Source organism: Pocillopora verrucosa, chromosome 1 (genome assembly GCF_036669915.1).
Source record: "Pocillopora verrucosa isolate sample1 chromosome 1, ASM3666991v2, whole genome shotgun sequence".
Taxonomy (NCBI): Eukaryota; Metazoa; Cnidaria; class Anthozoa; order Scleractinia; family Pocilloporidae; genus Pocillopora; species Pocillopora verrucosa.
In genome coordinates this window covers 29446663-29464326 of record NC_089312.1, presented here as the reverse complement: position 1 = coordinate 29464326, position 17664 = coordinate 29446663, and the positions used below count along the sequence as shown (strand labels likewise).

Here is a 17664-nt window from a genome sequence, read left to right as displayed (position 1 = left end):
ACGACTGATTTTGGTTTGGAACAAACAAAAGCTAACTTTTTGGTATTTTATTAAAGAAATGTCAGTTTTTTTTGGGGAAACGATCGCTAACCTTTCGAGTTGGAAATGCAACCCATACCTGAACTGGAAGCCGCGACACGGAGTAACATTTTGTCAAAAGTTAACCACCATTTTCTTATGCTGTCTCATGCAGTTACACTAAATAGGAACTATTTTCTTAATTAAGGATATGGCATGTGTTTGATTGCTTTGGGAAATGAATCTTTATGAAGTTACGAACTCGTTTGTTTAGCCCGCAATTCTTGTAAGCCTAACGCCACGTGCAGCCAGTTAGAAACAAAGAACTTAACGGACAAAAGTTTACATTGAAGAAAAATGCAATTTATTCCAAAAAAAGAAACAAACAGTGCTCATCATACAAGATTTAGCGACCATAAACTGATTTTAACGATCTAGAGAGGAAAAGTGGCATCCAAAAGCTTTCTAATTCGTTGTTTAGTTGGATTATTTGAATCTTGTGGCTATGTTGCCGATGGCTGGAATGTTACAAGTTGTGGTGGTAATGCGAATGGTGGCAAATTGCTCAAAGGTCTATTGAAATGTTAATACACACGTGTCGGTTTGATTGATAACATCTGCAGTCTACAACTTTAAATCATGTCTTTGTACGTCTATTTCAACCGAGGATGTGACTCAGAGCATAAAATTTTACTGATAAATTTGAGCGCTTAAGAAGACGATATTTATGCCTCTCCGTTGCTGACGACGAAAGTTCTCAAAATTATGTCAACACGATTCTCGTGCCTAGTACCATCACTTTTGAGAAGTTTCAAAACTTGGTTTAATTCTTTGAAAAGACTTTTCGCTCTCTCGTTTTCACTTAAGAAAAAGACAACGAAAGGACAATAGGAAGTTGTTTGTAATATCATTTAAATATCTATTGTTTCCTCGACTAGCTTGTGAAAGAATTTCTCGCGCCAAAACGGAGTAACAATAAGTTGTAGTCATAGAAACAAACCATCGACCAATAAGGTGAAGTGTAACATTACTCACGGCTATTTATTCTTGTTGCGTATTTCGTAGTACGAGACTGTCAGAGGTGCTCGAGGAAGTCGTTCGATAGATAAACGTTAGAATACAGGGTAACAGATATGACTGCCACTAAAGCAATTTTTCAACCACAGTGTCCTCGAAGAGTGAGACCAGACATCACTCCCAGCCGTTCAGTTTGCAGACAGCTCTTTGGGCCTGTTGACCACGTACAATTGCGAGCAGATTTACTCCGCGAGAAGGAGAAACTTGGCGTGGACAACAATCAGACGTGGAATTTCGATTTTGAAAATGGTGTTCCTTTAGTAGGAAAGTACGTCTGGGAGAGACTATTTCCTAAAGTGAATGGAGATAGAACAGTTTCACGTTTTACTGACCAAGTCAGTGAAATGGAAACACCGGAACGATTCAGTCGCGCTTCAACGGAACTTACTACTACACCTACTACTACGACAAGCTTAGGCACGTCGACATCAGATGGCTCGAGCTCTACACAAGAGACTGTATCGATGAACGGCAAAAGTCACCCACAATCTCGCCTGAGGCAAATCAGGAAGACTAAATCTACAGGAAAAATAACGGGTGAGTCAAGAAATATTTCTGTGTAATGTATTGTTGATATTTAACTCTTCTCTTTGGCTCGTTGAACTAACTCTCTTATGATCGTCGACGTGACATGTTTAGCACGAGATGATCGTGTTTCAGCTGAGCACTAGATCTGTTTGCAACTTTCCTTTTCAAGATTCCACTGAATTTTGTTCATTCCGTGAGAAATAACTGTCATTTCGTTCGTTCATATGTGACCAATCTACGGTTATTAGATGTAGTAATGATAATAGTCTTTTGTCAACTGGGTCAAATGCGACAATAAACCAGGCCCTTGGTATCGATTTGCATTGGTTCTTATAAATCCTTTGTAATCTCTCCTTTCAGATTTTCTGCGATCAGCCAAAAGACAAAGAACGAGTGAAAAGGGACCACGAAGCACTAAACGAAGATCAATCCCGAAACAAACAAGTATAGACTTGTTCGTTCGCAAACAATAACTAGGCGTTTCAAGTAAGGTCAGTAGTTTTATAAGCACTAAATCGATATAACGGGTTGTGTAACACAGCAGTTGTACTGTAATTCATCCGTGAATTTCCTTTCGTGACAAACAGAGCAAAATCTAAATCTTACGTTGTCTTAAGAGGTTTATTGGTGATGTTTTCATTATCCTGGTGTATCAATTATTCCCTAAGGATGTCCCCACAGTGAACAGTTGTCACCGAATGCTCATTTGTTTGTCTTCTGTCAAAAAAACTCATTGGATTACTGATCACCGACCTCGTTGAAAAAGAACTGTTTACCCAACGGTCTCAAACTAGTTAGAGGCACGTGTCGCCAGTTGAATTTTATTTAAAGTGAACGCGTTCATTTCTGTAATGGAATGTTTTATGAGTACATTCCATTCTAGATTTTAATACGTGTTTCTCTTCTCTTTCTAAATTGACTCTACATCGCCAAAAAAAATTACAGCTATTTCACTTTTTGGTAATGATGTTGTATTTACTTTAAAGTAATTGAGTTCTTACGTTTGTAATGTTCGAGTACTTTTGGCAACATTTCGATGTTCTATCGATAAAATTTCGGTAATCTTGGGGCTTATATTGTATCCGAGGAATATGGGGCGTGTTCCCTTGAAGACAAAAGGTAGCTATGTGACAATATCGTACTCACGGAATATGATATCACAAAAACAGCAGTTCTGAAAAACCTGTGATCACATATTTTTATTATTTTTTTAGCGCAGTTCCAATGAAATTATGGCACAAGCAACACCATTCCAATTCCATTTCATTGTCGAGACAAGTCAGTGGACTGGCTGATGGAATGAAGTTTGATTGTCTAGCAAACAGGAATGATTAGAGAATCTAAGTCTAAAAAAAATGTAAATAATGCAGATATAAGTGTTCCAACTGGGAAACAAGGAATAGAAAAGCTACAAAACAGCCACAAAGGCTTAAATTGTTCTATTACTAATGTAATTCACTCAGTGAAGGATATTTTATCATATTGATAAGTTTTTCTTCAAGGGAAATGTATGTCATCAGAGGAAAAGATGACTCTAGGGTGAACATGCATGGTGCAATAGTGTTAATCCCATTCAATTTGCTATAAGTTCTGTTGAATCCATAACAATTCTTTCAAGATGTAGTTTCATAGAGTTTTGTTGCTGTCATTCCTAAGGAAAAGCTTGTATCAGTGTCAGCTTTCTTCTTGACTTTGTACCCTTTCTGGGGTAACTTTTGTAATTATCCTTTGTACATTCTCACAGATCAGAGTTAAATGTCCTGGTGGTTTCCAGTCTGTTATGATGTAAATTCATGTTCAAAGGCTTAAAATATTTGTCTAAAAAAACAAACATTGCCTCTGTAAATTATAACTTAATTGAAGAAATCTGAAGAATTGGAATCTTTATTAATAAAAGCAACTTAAACCAAGGTTATTCAATGTCATAATGTCAAATCATTACTCAGTGAGGAGGGAAGAGAGCTCTACAATTCAACTTAAAACATTTCCCCAACTTTTCACTCCCCTTATGTAAAGTTTAAATTCTATGCACTGTTTTCCACACATCTCCCTTAATATTAGTGCTGAGAGTTTGATTTGATGTTGAATAAAGCAACTACCTGATAATTTTCTTTCTTCTAATCACTTTCCACATTAATATATAGTTATCACTTTGTAAATCAAAATTCATTTCAGTTACTCCTGAGTGTGAAAGGGTTAAACTCAATCTGGGGGTGGAGAAGGATTTATATGTGGCTCATGATTAAGCCAAAAGTTAGCACGTGACATACAGAAAGGCAAAGCAAGGTAAGATTTGAAATTCTATCTGGGAGGGGGTACATACAATAATAGGAATTTTTTATGCTAAGGAAATCAATGTCAGCCAATGCAGTAAGCAGTACAGATCTCTACCCCACCCAACACCACTGCATAAATGTTGCTTCTTTGGAAAGAACAAGGCTCAAAATGCTAACAGCCTCTAAGCTTGACGTCACTCTCATTGACACGTTTTACCCAGGATTTGAGGAGGTCAGGGGTTAGGGTGTTTAGGTTTTGAGCCTCCAGCCCTGGAGTTAGTTGGGACTACAGTGGTTAACATTGATCCAGGAGAGAAAAATAAAATGTCTGCGGGGTAAGCACTTGTCGGGCTTTCTCTTGACTATCAGGAAAACATAAAACCAAATTTTAAGACTTGATTTTTTTCGTAATCAGCTAGGTATTGTTTAGAAAAATCCAGCACTGCCATTATTCAATGTCCTGGATCATACTATGCTCAGAGGAAAAGACACTATTGTTCTGGACATCAAGGAAAATTAATACCATTTAATCCTTTGACGTACCTAAATCCCAGAGTGTAAAGCATCGCCAACCCTCTGCCTCATGCTAATCCAGAAATAAAGTCGAGGAAGGAATGGGGTTGAGAAGCTTCTCTTGCAAGTCTCCCACCATCTTCACAAGCTGGAGTTTTTGCTTAAATAACTCAGTTCAATTTTTGCACAACTCCACATTTGTCCATTGATTATTTTCATTGAAAAGAAACAAAGCCAGCAGAAAAAAGGCCAGCTTAAGAGTTTCACTTTTTCATCTTCGCTACTTCAAATGGAAGAAAAATGAACTAGTTTGGTAGAGCCCACTGGCTGTGACATAAAAAAGCAATCTCAAATTCTGCTCTGACATGCACAAAAGAGTCCTATTAATATAGATTTTAAGAGGTTGGTTTTAAAATAAATAAACATCCTTTTGGCTTACTGATATGTTTGCTGATAATGTCCTTGGCTAACAGACTGTGCTTTGAATTTTTTGTATTCCTTCAAAACTTCACTTCGTTACCAAACACTCATTTTTCTGAGAATACCTCAGCGACGGATATTATCAGCTGAAATACTAGGCACCTGAAGGGGTTTATATATACTTAATAATGTCCCCATTTTGTTAGGGCACAATAAATCAATAAGAGGTGTGTGCATGTAACTAATGAGGATCATAAATTGCAGACCTACAAATGTTCAACAAATGATTTTAATAGCTGTGAAATGAGCAAAACAATTGATTCTCATCTTGAAGACGTTATGATGCAACAGGCAATTACCTTATGAGTATTAAACTACAAAATTATGAGTACCAGCTTGGAGTGACAATGGAATTGATCAAAAATTACAATACTCATATCCAATCATTGCTATCCCTCATGTGAGTCTCTTGTTTGAGAAATGTTCAATTTCAGTGCTTTTGTGTAGGAAAAAGGAACAGATGTTGATGATAAATAAGGTGTGGATATGTACTACACGTTGCTCCATTAATTGTGAAACAAATGTTGGTTTTAAATTTAAAAAAAAATTAATAAAAATAATAAGTGAAGACTTAGCTAACATTGATCAAAATCTACTAGATGCAGAGATAAATTCTTGCAGAAAGCTGAACTTTTTCCAAGCATCTGTTCAATGCATTAGGTCAACATTTCCATATTGCTCAAAACATAGCTGAGCTTATTTAAGTTCCAATAATCCTTTAGTATCCTTGGTAAAGAAATTATTTTCTACATTTTTTGTCTCTAATGCCTTGCAAAGACTATAAAATCCTTTAACGGCACTCCTTTTTTGCCACTGAAATGTCTTTAAGAAGTGACACACTGATATATTAACTATGTGCCACTCACAATATGAATCCCTCTACACTTATTTCATTTCACTTATGAGATGAAAGCTAGTTATCCATGTGGCATCATTATTCATTTTCTTTGTCTTCCAGGAGAAACATTTGCTGTTTTAATTTTTCCTGTTGCCCATGTAGATTATCTTGCTTCTCTGAAGATACAGCAGCTGTTAGGAATGAGGATGAAGCATTTTAGTAAACAAGAGATGAGGAAAAAAAGCTTATTTGGAGAACATTCTAGGCAAAGCTCTATGAAGGAATAATTGTGACCTTGTGCTCTCATGCTGGCCAACCCCCCTAAATAATATCAGCAAGTCTGCCAGGCAAAGAAAATGTGAATCAGCCTCAAGTTTAAAAATCTTGTTTACATAGTGAATTTATTGCAACCTTGAAATCTCCATTTTCAATTTCATAAGCTTTCAAAGTCTCAGATTTACTATTACAGCCAGGGGTGCCAGTCAAAAGGCAGCTGATCCAGTGAAGCTCAGAGCTATCTCTGTGAGCATGGAAAGTCTGTGCATACCAGGCCTTTCTGTTTAACCCTTTGCACCCTAACATAAGTATTCAAGACATATTCTCCATCCTGTTCTCTGTACATTTACTAAGGTACTGACAAGGAGAACCCATCAAATAATCAAGAGTTTGTTTAGTTGGTGTTCATTTCCCTTATTCTCATGACATAAATGTGTGATTCAGTGGTGGTATTGTAAGGAAAAATTAGATGCTAGTCACTCTTGGGGGTTTAAGGGTTAAGAATTTGGTTCTGATGATGAATTGTGTTGCAAAAATTGAACAGTCTCATTGTCACATTTTAAGTACGGATCTTTGCATCTTGGTAAATCATTGATTCCATCATCAACACCTCTAAATAGGAATATGTAAGTAAAATTAAGGGACTTACTTGAATCCTTATAACACAAGAGTGCTTTAAAGATGTTTCTCAGCTTTTCCAGATTAGCACAGCTTACTTTGGAGTGGTCTACCATTGGATAAGGGTAGTCCACACCAATGATGCATCTTGCTGCCTTCTGTACACTCTCTGGTGCTGTCCATGGGGCATGGATGTATTTTGCCGGGAACCCTCTCAGGACTGGAAGGTATTTTCTGGAAAAAGAGTCATAAAATAGTGCTCTTTAGAACAAGCCCAAGTTGTTTGAACAGCAGTTTGTGGTATCCACTGGATAAATGGCTATCCTGTGGATAGCGCAGTGTGTTTTGTTAACAGCTGGATAGCAGGTTATCTGTCAGATAGTGTTATCCACCCTTCGAACAACTGGGCCCAGTTCCATAAGCATTCAATTTATCCAAAGTAAACAGTGTAATATCAGATCAGCAATGACAATCACTATCATTTATAACAATATCAAAATTAGAGCTATTTTCAATTAATTGTCAGACCAATCCTATGGTTACCATGGTTTTGCTTTACTATGCTCTGAAATTGGTGTTGAAAACTTGCATCACCCTCTCACCCAATCAGATGCAAACTCACAACAGATCATGCCTTAATCACTTGTGTTTTCTTGTGCTTTTAAGGTAGTTTGACTGATTTTCCTTTCAGTTCTCATTGGCTCTTTAAGGTATTTTCTTCCCCCTGATTGGCCCTTGCAATTAATTTGGTTTTAGTTTTAAGGACACTCAATTGAAAAGCACTCTATAATAATTAATTCTTACAGTTATCATAACCACTACTTTTTTACAACAGCATATTGTTGGAACCTTAAAAATTTGAAGCTTAAGGATTGTGAAACAAAGAAGTAAATTGTGATTGTGGATGTAAATTTGAAAATCAAGTTGTCATAAAATGAAAATTGATTGGTTAGAGTGGTAATCATGTCTTCTGAATTAAAGTAAAGAAACAAGCAATCAGAAAAACAGACATACCTGTATGAGTCCATTAAAAATATGACAACTTGAGTCAGAGAAAAATTGAAAGTCTGAGCTGAGATTGGAAGCACAAAATTGTAACAGACAAGACTGTCTGATCAAGGCAATTTTTGGTAAGGAATTTCAAACTTGAAGGGGGGCAATATAATTTAAGAGTACACAAAGCTGCTAATAGTTGTGGTTCAAATTTAAGTTTTGATTTTAAATTCTTCAAAGCAGTTTAAGGAATCAGTTTTCTTTCTGTTCTCTCTGTTCTTTAAATGATGTGAATTGAAAAGAAAAAAATGAAACTTAAACTGTTTTAAATCATTTTCCAACAAAACAAATTTTCACCAACAACCACATTACCAAAAAATAACACAATACTATATCAAATTAATGAATCCTTGCTTTGCACCATCACACAATCAGAATCTTAAATCAAAACTATTGAATGCCTGATGCCAAGACAGTGAGCTATTGTAGCCGACTGATAGATAAACAATTCGCCCAAGTTACATGTCTGCCCTTCCACAAGTTTCTGATGCTCAGCGAACAAAACGTCACATGACAAAATTACATTTTACATAGGTATCAGCTTTCCAGGCCACTATTTAGATGTTGAGTGTCAAAACATTAGGAAATTAGAAATGGTTCTATTTTCAAAATGGACCCCACCACACTGAAACTTTACCAAGACGTTTAGGAGATCTTTTGTCTTTCAGAGGTAGAACTGTAATAGCCCTAGCTTGTTATTCTGTATTTTGGATTTTTATGACATCACATGCAAACCAAGGATACATAGCAATGATAAGGCATTCATTAACAACTACAGTAACATTGTAGACTATAATATATAGTTTCTCTTCCCTTTCTGAAAAATTAGATTCAAAATAGATAATTTCCAAATCATACTTTAGTCATTACTGGTTATTACTAGCCTGACAAAATCTCCATTAGGATCAAGTTTCCTTCCAAATCCAACGGGACATATGCAGTTGAAGAACTGTTGGAAAAAGGCACTGCATGACAGCCACATCCAGTTACCAGCATTTAAACTCCATTCTGCATCAAGAAGCCACCTCTCAAATACCTTCATTCAAAAAGTTGAAATCCATGATCAAAATTATTGTCAATTTTCAAGTTTGTACAAGGGGTGATATTGAATATTATCCTAGTTTATACCCCTCAGAATAAAAGTAAACATCAGATAGTAGGAAATTTACAACTTAGGGAAAGTAAACCTTGAATGTCATGTTAACTGCTTCAACTACAGGAAAACAAGAGTTACAAAATAGGGATTCATTTAAGTTTTGAATCTGATAGGTTGAGAAGCTGGCACATGTGCCATCACAAAGTTTCATTTTTTATTCTGCTTTTTCACAACCCTTGTTTGAATTAACATTATTACACATTTAATACCCATGATTGACTAAGACATAATTGTGACCCTGAAAACCAAAACAGACACTATGGAAAACTGTTCGAACAGCAAAAATGCATGGATGACAAACGTTTCATGAACAGTCCTTGAAGCATTTAGATGGTTTGCCTAACCATTTGAACAGGTGAATAAATTATTTGAATGGTTTGGTCAGCCTTTCAAACAGATGAGTAAAAATTTCAAACAGAAGGGCAAACTGTTCAAATGGGTGAATAAATTATTTGAATGGTTTGATTAACCGTTCAAACGGTTTGCTTAGCTGTTCAAATGGATGAGTAAAATGGATAAACAGATTATTAATCCTTACCACTGGTTGAATGATTGGTTTACCAATCAAACAGATGAATAAATTGCTTTAATGCTTTTCAAAACCATTCCAAGTGTATGGCTTGATCAAGGAACGAGCGATGTTACTGTGTATTGTTTTCATTTCACACATTGTTTTCAATTTCAAGGCCATTATTCTCACAATTGAAAATAAAGACTATTTCAATTCCTCATCGAAATAACGTTTTTAGTTATTGTCTGAAAACTACTGAATATCTCATGAATGGTGTTTGTCATCATGGTTTAAAATGACAGCTGAGTTAATTGTTTAGTCACCTAGATGTGGATTGCAATGTTTCAACCGCTGTACTGAATATCTGTAGAGAAACGACGAGTTCAATTTTCACCTTTCAAAGGGATGAACAGAGCAGATGTCAAACCGTTCAAATGGGAAAGACACTTCTAGTTGGCGAACGGATGCAAAAACCGTTCAAACAGATGTTGCAATACTTCAAATGGATCCTTATGTATTTTGAACGGATATACAGTGTTCTCCCTTATTTCAAGCATGACAGGTAAAATAAATTTTCAAACCAGTACAGGGATCCTTCTACCTGTTGAATTTTCAAGAATTCCAAGCAATTTTAAATGATAATAAGAGATACTACAGGCAGTAAATGTTACCGGTTACTGCCTAAAAAGGAGAACACTGGATATGCAAACCATTCAAACAGTTTGTTGAACACTTTGAAGGGAATTTTTTTTTGGGCATTTGAATGGATGACGAATGGTTTACCCATTCAAATGGATAACTTTTAGTGTCTGTTTTGCCTTCTTGGTCACAATTTCTCCTTACTACACAATATCAGACAGGCAAGTAAGGGAAATTGAAAAAATTTCAATTTTCATATCATTATTTGATCCATTATTATATTCTCCACACTCACATCATAAGAATTGTATAATAGGTAGTAAGGAGAATTAGAAATAGATCTTAAGAGCAAATTGCATGTCTAATGTGCTCTAGAAATTACTTTGATTGTTAAAAGATTTCCTCAAAGAACTTGATTACCTTCATGCCCTCCTCCCAGCTGATCCAAAGGTTTCCTCTTGTCAGGAAGCAACCAACAGCATGCCTTGCTAAGTGATGTATCCATCCTTCCTGTTGCAGTTGTATCATGATGGCATCAATCCAAGGGAAGCCTGTCCTTCCCTGAGTACAAACATTCAAGAAAAATACACTTAGTGCAAATTTTATGCTTGGTTTGTTGTCCCAAATTTTTATTATTTTAACCATACACATTCTCTTATGTTAAATTAATGGCTTAACAAAATACAAAATATAGGTAAAGGAATGTAAAAAGGCTTGATGAAGGCTGCAGTGGAGTTATGTAGCACACCTTGCTTTCTGTCAGAATCTTCTTTTCACTAACTGCTGTGGAAGAGTTTTCTGAGTTTGCAATTAAAAATATCTCACCTCACTTTCAAGCAAAGACATTTCTTTTGCTAAATTTTGGAATTAAATTATTTTCCAAGCATCTCAGATAAATATTTCAACTTAATATGTTTTTCCTTCGGAGACTGTAAAGTGCATATACCTCTTCCCATTTTGCCAGGTTTTCTGGGTTCCTTTTCCATGGTATTTGTAAACACATGGGATTTGTTGTCATTCTGTCAAAATGTGGATTGTTTGCAGCCACAGTGAAAAAGAATTCTCGCCACAGTAGCTGCCCATACAAGGAAATAGGAGGATCACTGCTCTTAACCTGAAAAAGGAAAAAAATGTTGGTAAAAGCCTCGAATCAAATGAAAGGCAGTGTAAAATGCAGAGGAGTTAATGAAAAGCTCTTGTTGATGCCAAAATTTGTGACAAAAGCAGGACCTGATTAGAACAGAGTTTGTAGACTGGTCAATTTACAAGTAGGTAGCACTGGGCAGGAGATCAATAGCACAAGTATAAATAATAATCAAATAAATTCTGATGGATACAAAACTTCACCGCTTCACATGCTCTGCACAATGAATACAAATCTGAAGGTCAAAGGTCCCAGCCCTGGCAGCATCCGCTTTTTTTTGTCTTTTTCCCCCCCTTTATTTTCGCCTTTCATTTTACATCATTCTTCAAAGGATATGTTAGATATGAAGAGTGTAGAATGCAGAACATTTGATATCATTGCTTTTAGGTCCAAATCAATATCAGCGTCAAAATCCAGATGTGAGACACTGAGAAAACATTGAACTACACCTGACAAAACTGAACATGGATTCAGAAAAAAAAAATAACAACAAAATTTGTTCAATGATGGCCAATGTGGAGGCTGAACCAGAGAAAATCACAAGACAGTTACAAGTGTCTCACAACAGTCTACCATTTCTAAAAATCTAGGGAAGGGGGGCTGAGGGAAGGTTTACCAGCAAACTTGCACCAAACTGTGACATAGTACCAATGGCCTTCCTATGAGGAAGGCATAGTAGACAAAAAACTTTCTCCAGCTTGAACAGTGGGGTGGCCCCTATGGTTAGGATTTTATAAATTATTTTATTGGCTTTGAAGCTTAAATTAGTCCTAGCGATATAAATGGATCAACTAACCTTTCTATAAAGTTCTGTAAGTCTGTGATAGAACAACCTCGGTGACAAACATCCAAATCTTAGATAAGGACTCACTCCTGTTGGGCTTGGAAAGAGGCTGTTTGGGGTGACTTTAGGCTTTTCAAAACTTGCTATCCATGCCTTAAGAAAAGAAAGTAAAATACCTCACTATTCAATTAAAATCAATTCTACTCTTTTCTCATGAATACAATCAAAACCTATAACTGAAAACTTCACCCCTTCAACTCCAAAGATTTGACTGTTAATTCTCCCCTCTGGCTGCTACACATTTTCCTTGCAAATTAGTTGTGAGAGTTTGGTGTGAGATAAAGAAAACAACTTCCACCTCATAAATCTAGGTATTCTTATTACCTATTTCCTGCAAAATGTATGGATATTATACAGAAAATGTAGGTGATAGTAACTTCTGGGAGTTTAAGGGTTACATGATATTATAAGAGCTGTATGTTGATGGTACAGCAGGCCCCAATTGACCTAAACTAGAATTTGCTGCTAAAGTGGGCTTGGTTTCATCTTCAGTGGGGCAGAAAAGACATTCTTGTATCTTAATTATCCAAGTTGACTAAATAAAAAGTTTTCTTCATCCAGATTTAGCTTAGTAATGGAGGGTACATGATGCCACCTTGTGAAAAGGTACAAGGTGAGGGTCTTCTCTAGAAAAATAAACTGGGCTATAAAAGACACAATCAGCTCCAATCAAGATTGAACAGCAATGGTAACATGTAATTTTTGCATGCAGCTGACCCAAGGATTCAAGCTGAGAGGGTTTCCAACCACCCCATTTAAGAAGACAATTACCGTACTATGACTGATTTGAGGAAACAAGGTGGTGCAAGGCTTGTTCTTTCACCAGTGAAAAATGTTGAAGATTACTTTTAAACATCTGACCACCATCATTGCTGACTAAGAGAAAACGCTTCTAATATAGAGTGAGCTGTTATGCATTCAAATATTAGCATGACCCTACTGTAAACCTCTTGTTAAAAGAAACCTTCCTTTGCCTCAGTAATCATAACGTTAAGAGTTACAGATAATACTGAATAACACGCATACCTTTCTCTCTAAATGTCTGTTAAGCCTCACAAGAGCTTCTTTCTCTCCACCATGCCAAACTGCTGCATGAATCTTTCTAATGTCCAGACCTAGCTCTTCTAATGATGGCACCCCATACTTTTCTTCATGGTCATCAGAGATAGGGGTAGAACAGCTTCCCAATAAATGCACATCCAGTGTTGGGACAGGGTGCTCAGGAGGACCCAATGAGCTTATGATGGCTAGGAACTTCTTGTACGTAAGAGGTGGAGTTCCACCATTGTTTTTTATGATCCTGACAAGTACAGAAAATGTTCACTATGAAAACTTTGTAACAATGGTTACCTCATGATGAATTCCATGATTTCTAGGTTTTTCAAGGTCCAGTTAGCTGCTCTGGATAGTAGAAAGATCATCTTCTAGACAATATTCCCACATGTTAAAATGCAGACTGCAGACTACAGACAATACACACTCTGCAATTTTTTTTTTATCTCTTTTTCTTACTCTGATTTGCATATAATCAAGGTATGTACATCTTTTTCTTACTCTTTTGGTAACATTGGAATGGTTACATCTTTTGGACACCATGACATGATTTTCCAAGGGATGTTTCGAGCTCATGTTACCTAGCAACAATTTGGACAAATTGCAGGCTCAGGTTGAAAGAGCATATAGAGATTTAATTAGCCTCACATAGCAAAAGATAGAGATTGACAAGGGTAGGTTTAATTAAATTTGCCTTTGTATTCAAATGAATTGTAGTTATTGTCATATTTGTGTGTTAAATCTTCCTTTCTGTATTACAGATGCTCTTTGTTTGGACAGTGACACTGATTTAACGGTAAGGAATAGGCTGTGTGGACCATGCAAATAATTATAAGGATATTCGCAAGACAACCCAAAGAACGTTATGGTAAAGGAAGTGTTTCAAGCTAAAATCAAACTTTACTAGGAAATAAGAAGGTTTCTTAATCTAATAGACAAAGTGGAGAGGGGTCAAGAACAAAAGGCAAACTGGTCAGCAAAGCCACTCAACCCCTCATGTACGTTGCATCCATTTGTTAGACCTTGGAAAGAAACGTCATTGGATGACCCATTCATCTCATCCCGAGAGATCGTTTCATTCTTTGTACCACCCAAAAAAAAAAAAAAATTAACTTGTGGCAACATAATTTAAGGTCCAAAGGATCCTAAATTATGTCCTTGGTAAAATTTCTGCACAGCCCCGTACTAATGTAAAACAAATCTGTTTTCCCAATGGCAATGTATTGTTTTTGTCATTGTTTTCTCTATCCAAGAACTGAATGCATAATGTAGCATAGGGTTGAGTGCAAATTTTACCATGTTCTTAGCCGATGTTTAATCATTACTCTAGTGATACGTGCGCAAAGACGATGATGTCAAGGATGCCCCACCAAAACTATATCCGCATTGTGCCCAAGCACTTGCACCCCACATTTTCAAAAGGAAATTGCTATCAACATGAAACATAGATACATACATTTTTTGGAAGCTCCTGTAAATAAGGCTTTTTAGCGAGAATGATAGTTGTACCAGATTAAAGGGTTAAATATAAGAAAGCCTGCGATGCTACACTGTCTGCATGGTCTGCAGTCTGCGTTTTGGCATGACTGTATAAAAGCAGTGGTTGGAACCCCTATTTAGTTGAAATTCTGTTATATTTCATTTTCTACTTACAGTTATGCCCTAAGAAAACAAGATTGTGAAAAAATGATCAAAACGAAACCATTTGCATCCACTCAATTGAGGTGAAATTACTTACAATCTATGCCAGTGACATTTGTTAACGACGTGATTCAGACTGACAGCCTCAGAAACATTCTGTTTGAACGAATAAATTTAATCTATGGCCACCCAGAAATGAGGTTCTTCTATGATATACATTAATGATTGATTTTGCATTAGTCGAAATCGAAAAGAAACACTTACAGTTGAGGATCATACAAGGTGTGAGACCGACGAATGGCTACTTGAACGCCTGACTCTTGAGCAAGTAGTCGAATTGCTGCATCCTTTTCTCTTCCAAATGGTTCTGAATCTTCCTCAAATGTTAGAAGCGAGGTATTCCATTCCCTAAACAGGCGAGGGAAGACATCTGCGGGCTGACCTCGCACTACAAAAAGGCGGGAATTAAGTTGACGAAGACTGTCGTCGACATCTTCCAATGACTGCAACAAGAACCTCCATAAGTTTGCACCTATACCAATGTTTTGATCCACTTTAGTGTCCAAAACATAAATAATTCTAAGAGTGTCGCTTCCTTTCACTGCTTCCAAAAGAGAAGGATTGTCGTGCAAGCGTAGATCCTTTCTGATCCAGTGTATTGCGTGTTTTTCTTTGTCACTTATAGCGGAACTTCTTCCATCTACACTACCAGCATGTACATCTTTTCTTTGAACTGTCGCATAAGACATTATACGTAGTGGTTACTGCTTTCTCAGAAAAGTTTGGTTTCACGGAGGCTGATCTACCATGTGTAATCTTGCCATTTTGTGTGGAAGTTGCTGAGTTAGCCCATAATTACACTTTAGAAGTTGCAATCTTAGTACTAAGTTCGAGAATTAATCATAAAATTCTAAACGACACTGGTGCATCATTGCCAAAAATTTGATCGACGTCTTTTACATTATATAACGTCTGCACGTGAATCCTGCACGTGTACTACGCACGTGAATCAAAACACGTCCCCAGTGCTCTCTTTTTTGCTTAAACGAGACTAGAGCGGCAAGCAGAGCGTGCAAATTAAAGAGTGCTCATTCACGAACAAAGGATAGGTATGAGGAATATGATCTTTCTTCCTAATCTGTGCCACTCTGTTAAGAGTGGAAGAAATTGATGCATACATCATCCATTCTTACTCAGTTTTAGATCATTAGAAACTGACAGCTCGAAATCTGTAAATTTAGCAAAATAAATCAATGCTCTTTGTTTCACGAATTCGACGAATTCATTTCCGCGTTCCGACTTACTCGTACATTTTGAAAAACGCGAATTTGATGGCTGCGCCAGACCAAATGTATTTCAGCCTTTCATAATTTTAGTTAGCCGGTTGAAAATGTTTATTTTCGCCAAGTAAATGCCCCAAATTTTCTGTGGTCCGTCCGTCCTTTCCCCCAGTGATCAGTGAAGTCTGTTTCCTATATCTAAAGTGAAATTGTTCTGTTATTTGTCGGTTGACGCTTCTTTTTAATTACATTAACGATTTGGACGTTCGACAATCGACAATCAACCAAGGTCAACCATAACTGTCTGCCAAGAAAACTCGTCGCTGATGTCTCAATACACCTAGAAAAAGGATCTCTGTGTAACTTAACCTAGGCCACTCACGTCAGTTACTAGTAATCACTTTATTGTGACGAAGGTCGATTGATTGATATGAAGATATTCGCGTAGAGTTTCTGATTATCTCAAAATGGTGCGTGGAAGCGCTTTGCACGTTTTTGTCACAAAAAAAAAATTTAAAAGGTTAAAGTTGAATCCGATTTGGTTCATCTTTAATTCAGTGTTTCTTACACAATTGTAGCTCCTCCTCGAAACGTGTATAAACGAAAACAAATGATTGATTGATAGCTAAATAATTTTGAAATTACTATCAAAACGTAAGTTTTACCAGCAGCGTGCAGTTCAAACTTGATTGGAAAAGTAATTTCCTTGGTAGAATTTTTTCTTAAGTTTTCATCGTTCAGTTAATGTATTATTTATCAATTACTCTTTGATTTTCCAGGTCAAACAAAGAGAAAATTTTGAAGCAAAGTGAAGGTTTGGATGATAGAGTATAGGCCTTGCCCTCTACTGGAAACAAACATTAAGCTGGATTTCCCCACGCCGTGAACATCTTTTGAAAAAATTGCGTAAGATGAAATGGACGTTTACATGCGTAAATGCACCCGTTGACTAAACATTTTCATATTTCCACCTCCACGTTATACGCATTTACAATCGCGAGAGGGAAGGATAAGGTTGAATAGCAAGCCTACGTTTTTCGAAAGTAACAAAAAAACGCGTGGTATTAATTTTTAGGTAGTTGTGGAGATTGGTTACGCACGGTTTCTCAATAAGCGCGTTTTACGTACGATCATCATATTTCATAATTTCCGTCTTGTTAGGTTGACATTTTCTCCGATTCATTTGGAAAATTAACAAATCAAAACTTTTGCCAAGGAAGATATTATACAAGTTGTCAGGAGTCCATGGGGCAAGATGTTGACAGACGAAATTTATCTCAAGCAAGAAGTTTCTATTTAGGTCATTCTAGGTTATTTAGCTGTCGGGAAATTGAGTGGAAATATTTTATATCGCAAGTTATTCAACAAAAATATAAAAGTTTATTGATTATCTCTTCATCTGATGACCTTTTATCACAACTTAGATTAGTGAATAAATTTCGTTATCGTGAGAAAATATTGTATTTAACTTTGCTAAATACTTAGAACAAGTTGCTATTAATCTGGATAAAAAAAACCCAGTCACGATCACAGGAGATAGCCTTTGTTTTTAATTTTAGCACGATTATCCTCTTTATTTCTTTCAGGGTGGTTTTATTTTTTATCTACCGCCCTGAATTTGTTTTTTATTTTTATTTTTTTCTTTACTTTTCATTTTGCAAGTTTACAGGATTACAGTACTACAAAACTACAATGCTACAATACAACAGTACTACGAAC

At 36.4% G+C, this 17664-nt stretch overlaps 2 protein-coding genes across 5 annotated transcripts; one reads left to right on the top strand and one right to left on the bottom strand.

Moving 5' to 3' along the window:
• Positions 1-1071: 1071 nt before the first annotated feature.
• Positions 1072-3533, top strand: LOC131786115 (cyclin-dependent kinase inhibitor 1-like). 4 transcript variants are annotated; one of them, XM_059103108.2, is made up of 3 exons: positions 1072-1632; positions 1984-2109; positions 2843-3533. In XM_059103108.2, the coding sequence occupies exons 1-2, from the start codon at positions 1152-1154 to the stop codon at positions 2094-2096; spliced, it is 594 nt and encodes a 197-aa protein (XP_058959091.1). In that variant the 5' UTR covers positions 1072-1151; the 3' UTR covers positions 2097-2109; positions 2843-3533. The 4 variants fall into 4 exon arrangements, with proteins under 4 accessions (XP_058959091.1, XP_066017883.1, XP_058959090.1 ...); XM_066161786.1 differs by having other exon boundaries at positions 2838-3533; XM_059103107.2 differs by having other exon boundaries at positions 1984-2114.
• Positions 3534-5103: 1570 nt separating this feature from the next.
• LOC131786099 (cryptochrome-1) lies at positions 5104-15586 on the bottom strand. The gene is made up of 8 exons (XM_059103087.2): positions 14930-15586; positions 12998-13271; positions 11924-12064; positions 10930-11097; positions 10404-10544; positions 8562-8713; positions 6656-6858; positions 5104-5921 (listed from the first exon to the last, which is right to left on the bottom strand). Exons 1-8 carry the CDS (start codon positions 15412-15414, stop codon positions 5827-5829), a joined length of 1659 nt encoding a protein of 552 aa, XP_058959070.1. The 5' UTR covers positions 15415-15586; the 3' UTR covers positions 5104-5826.
• Positions 15587-17664: the final 2078 nt, after the last annotated feature.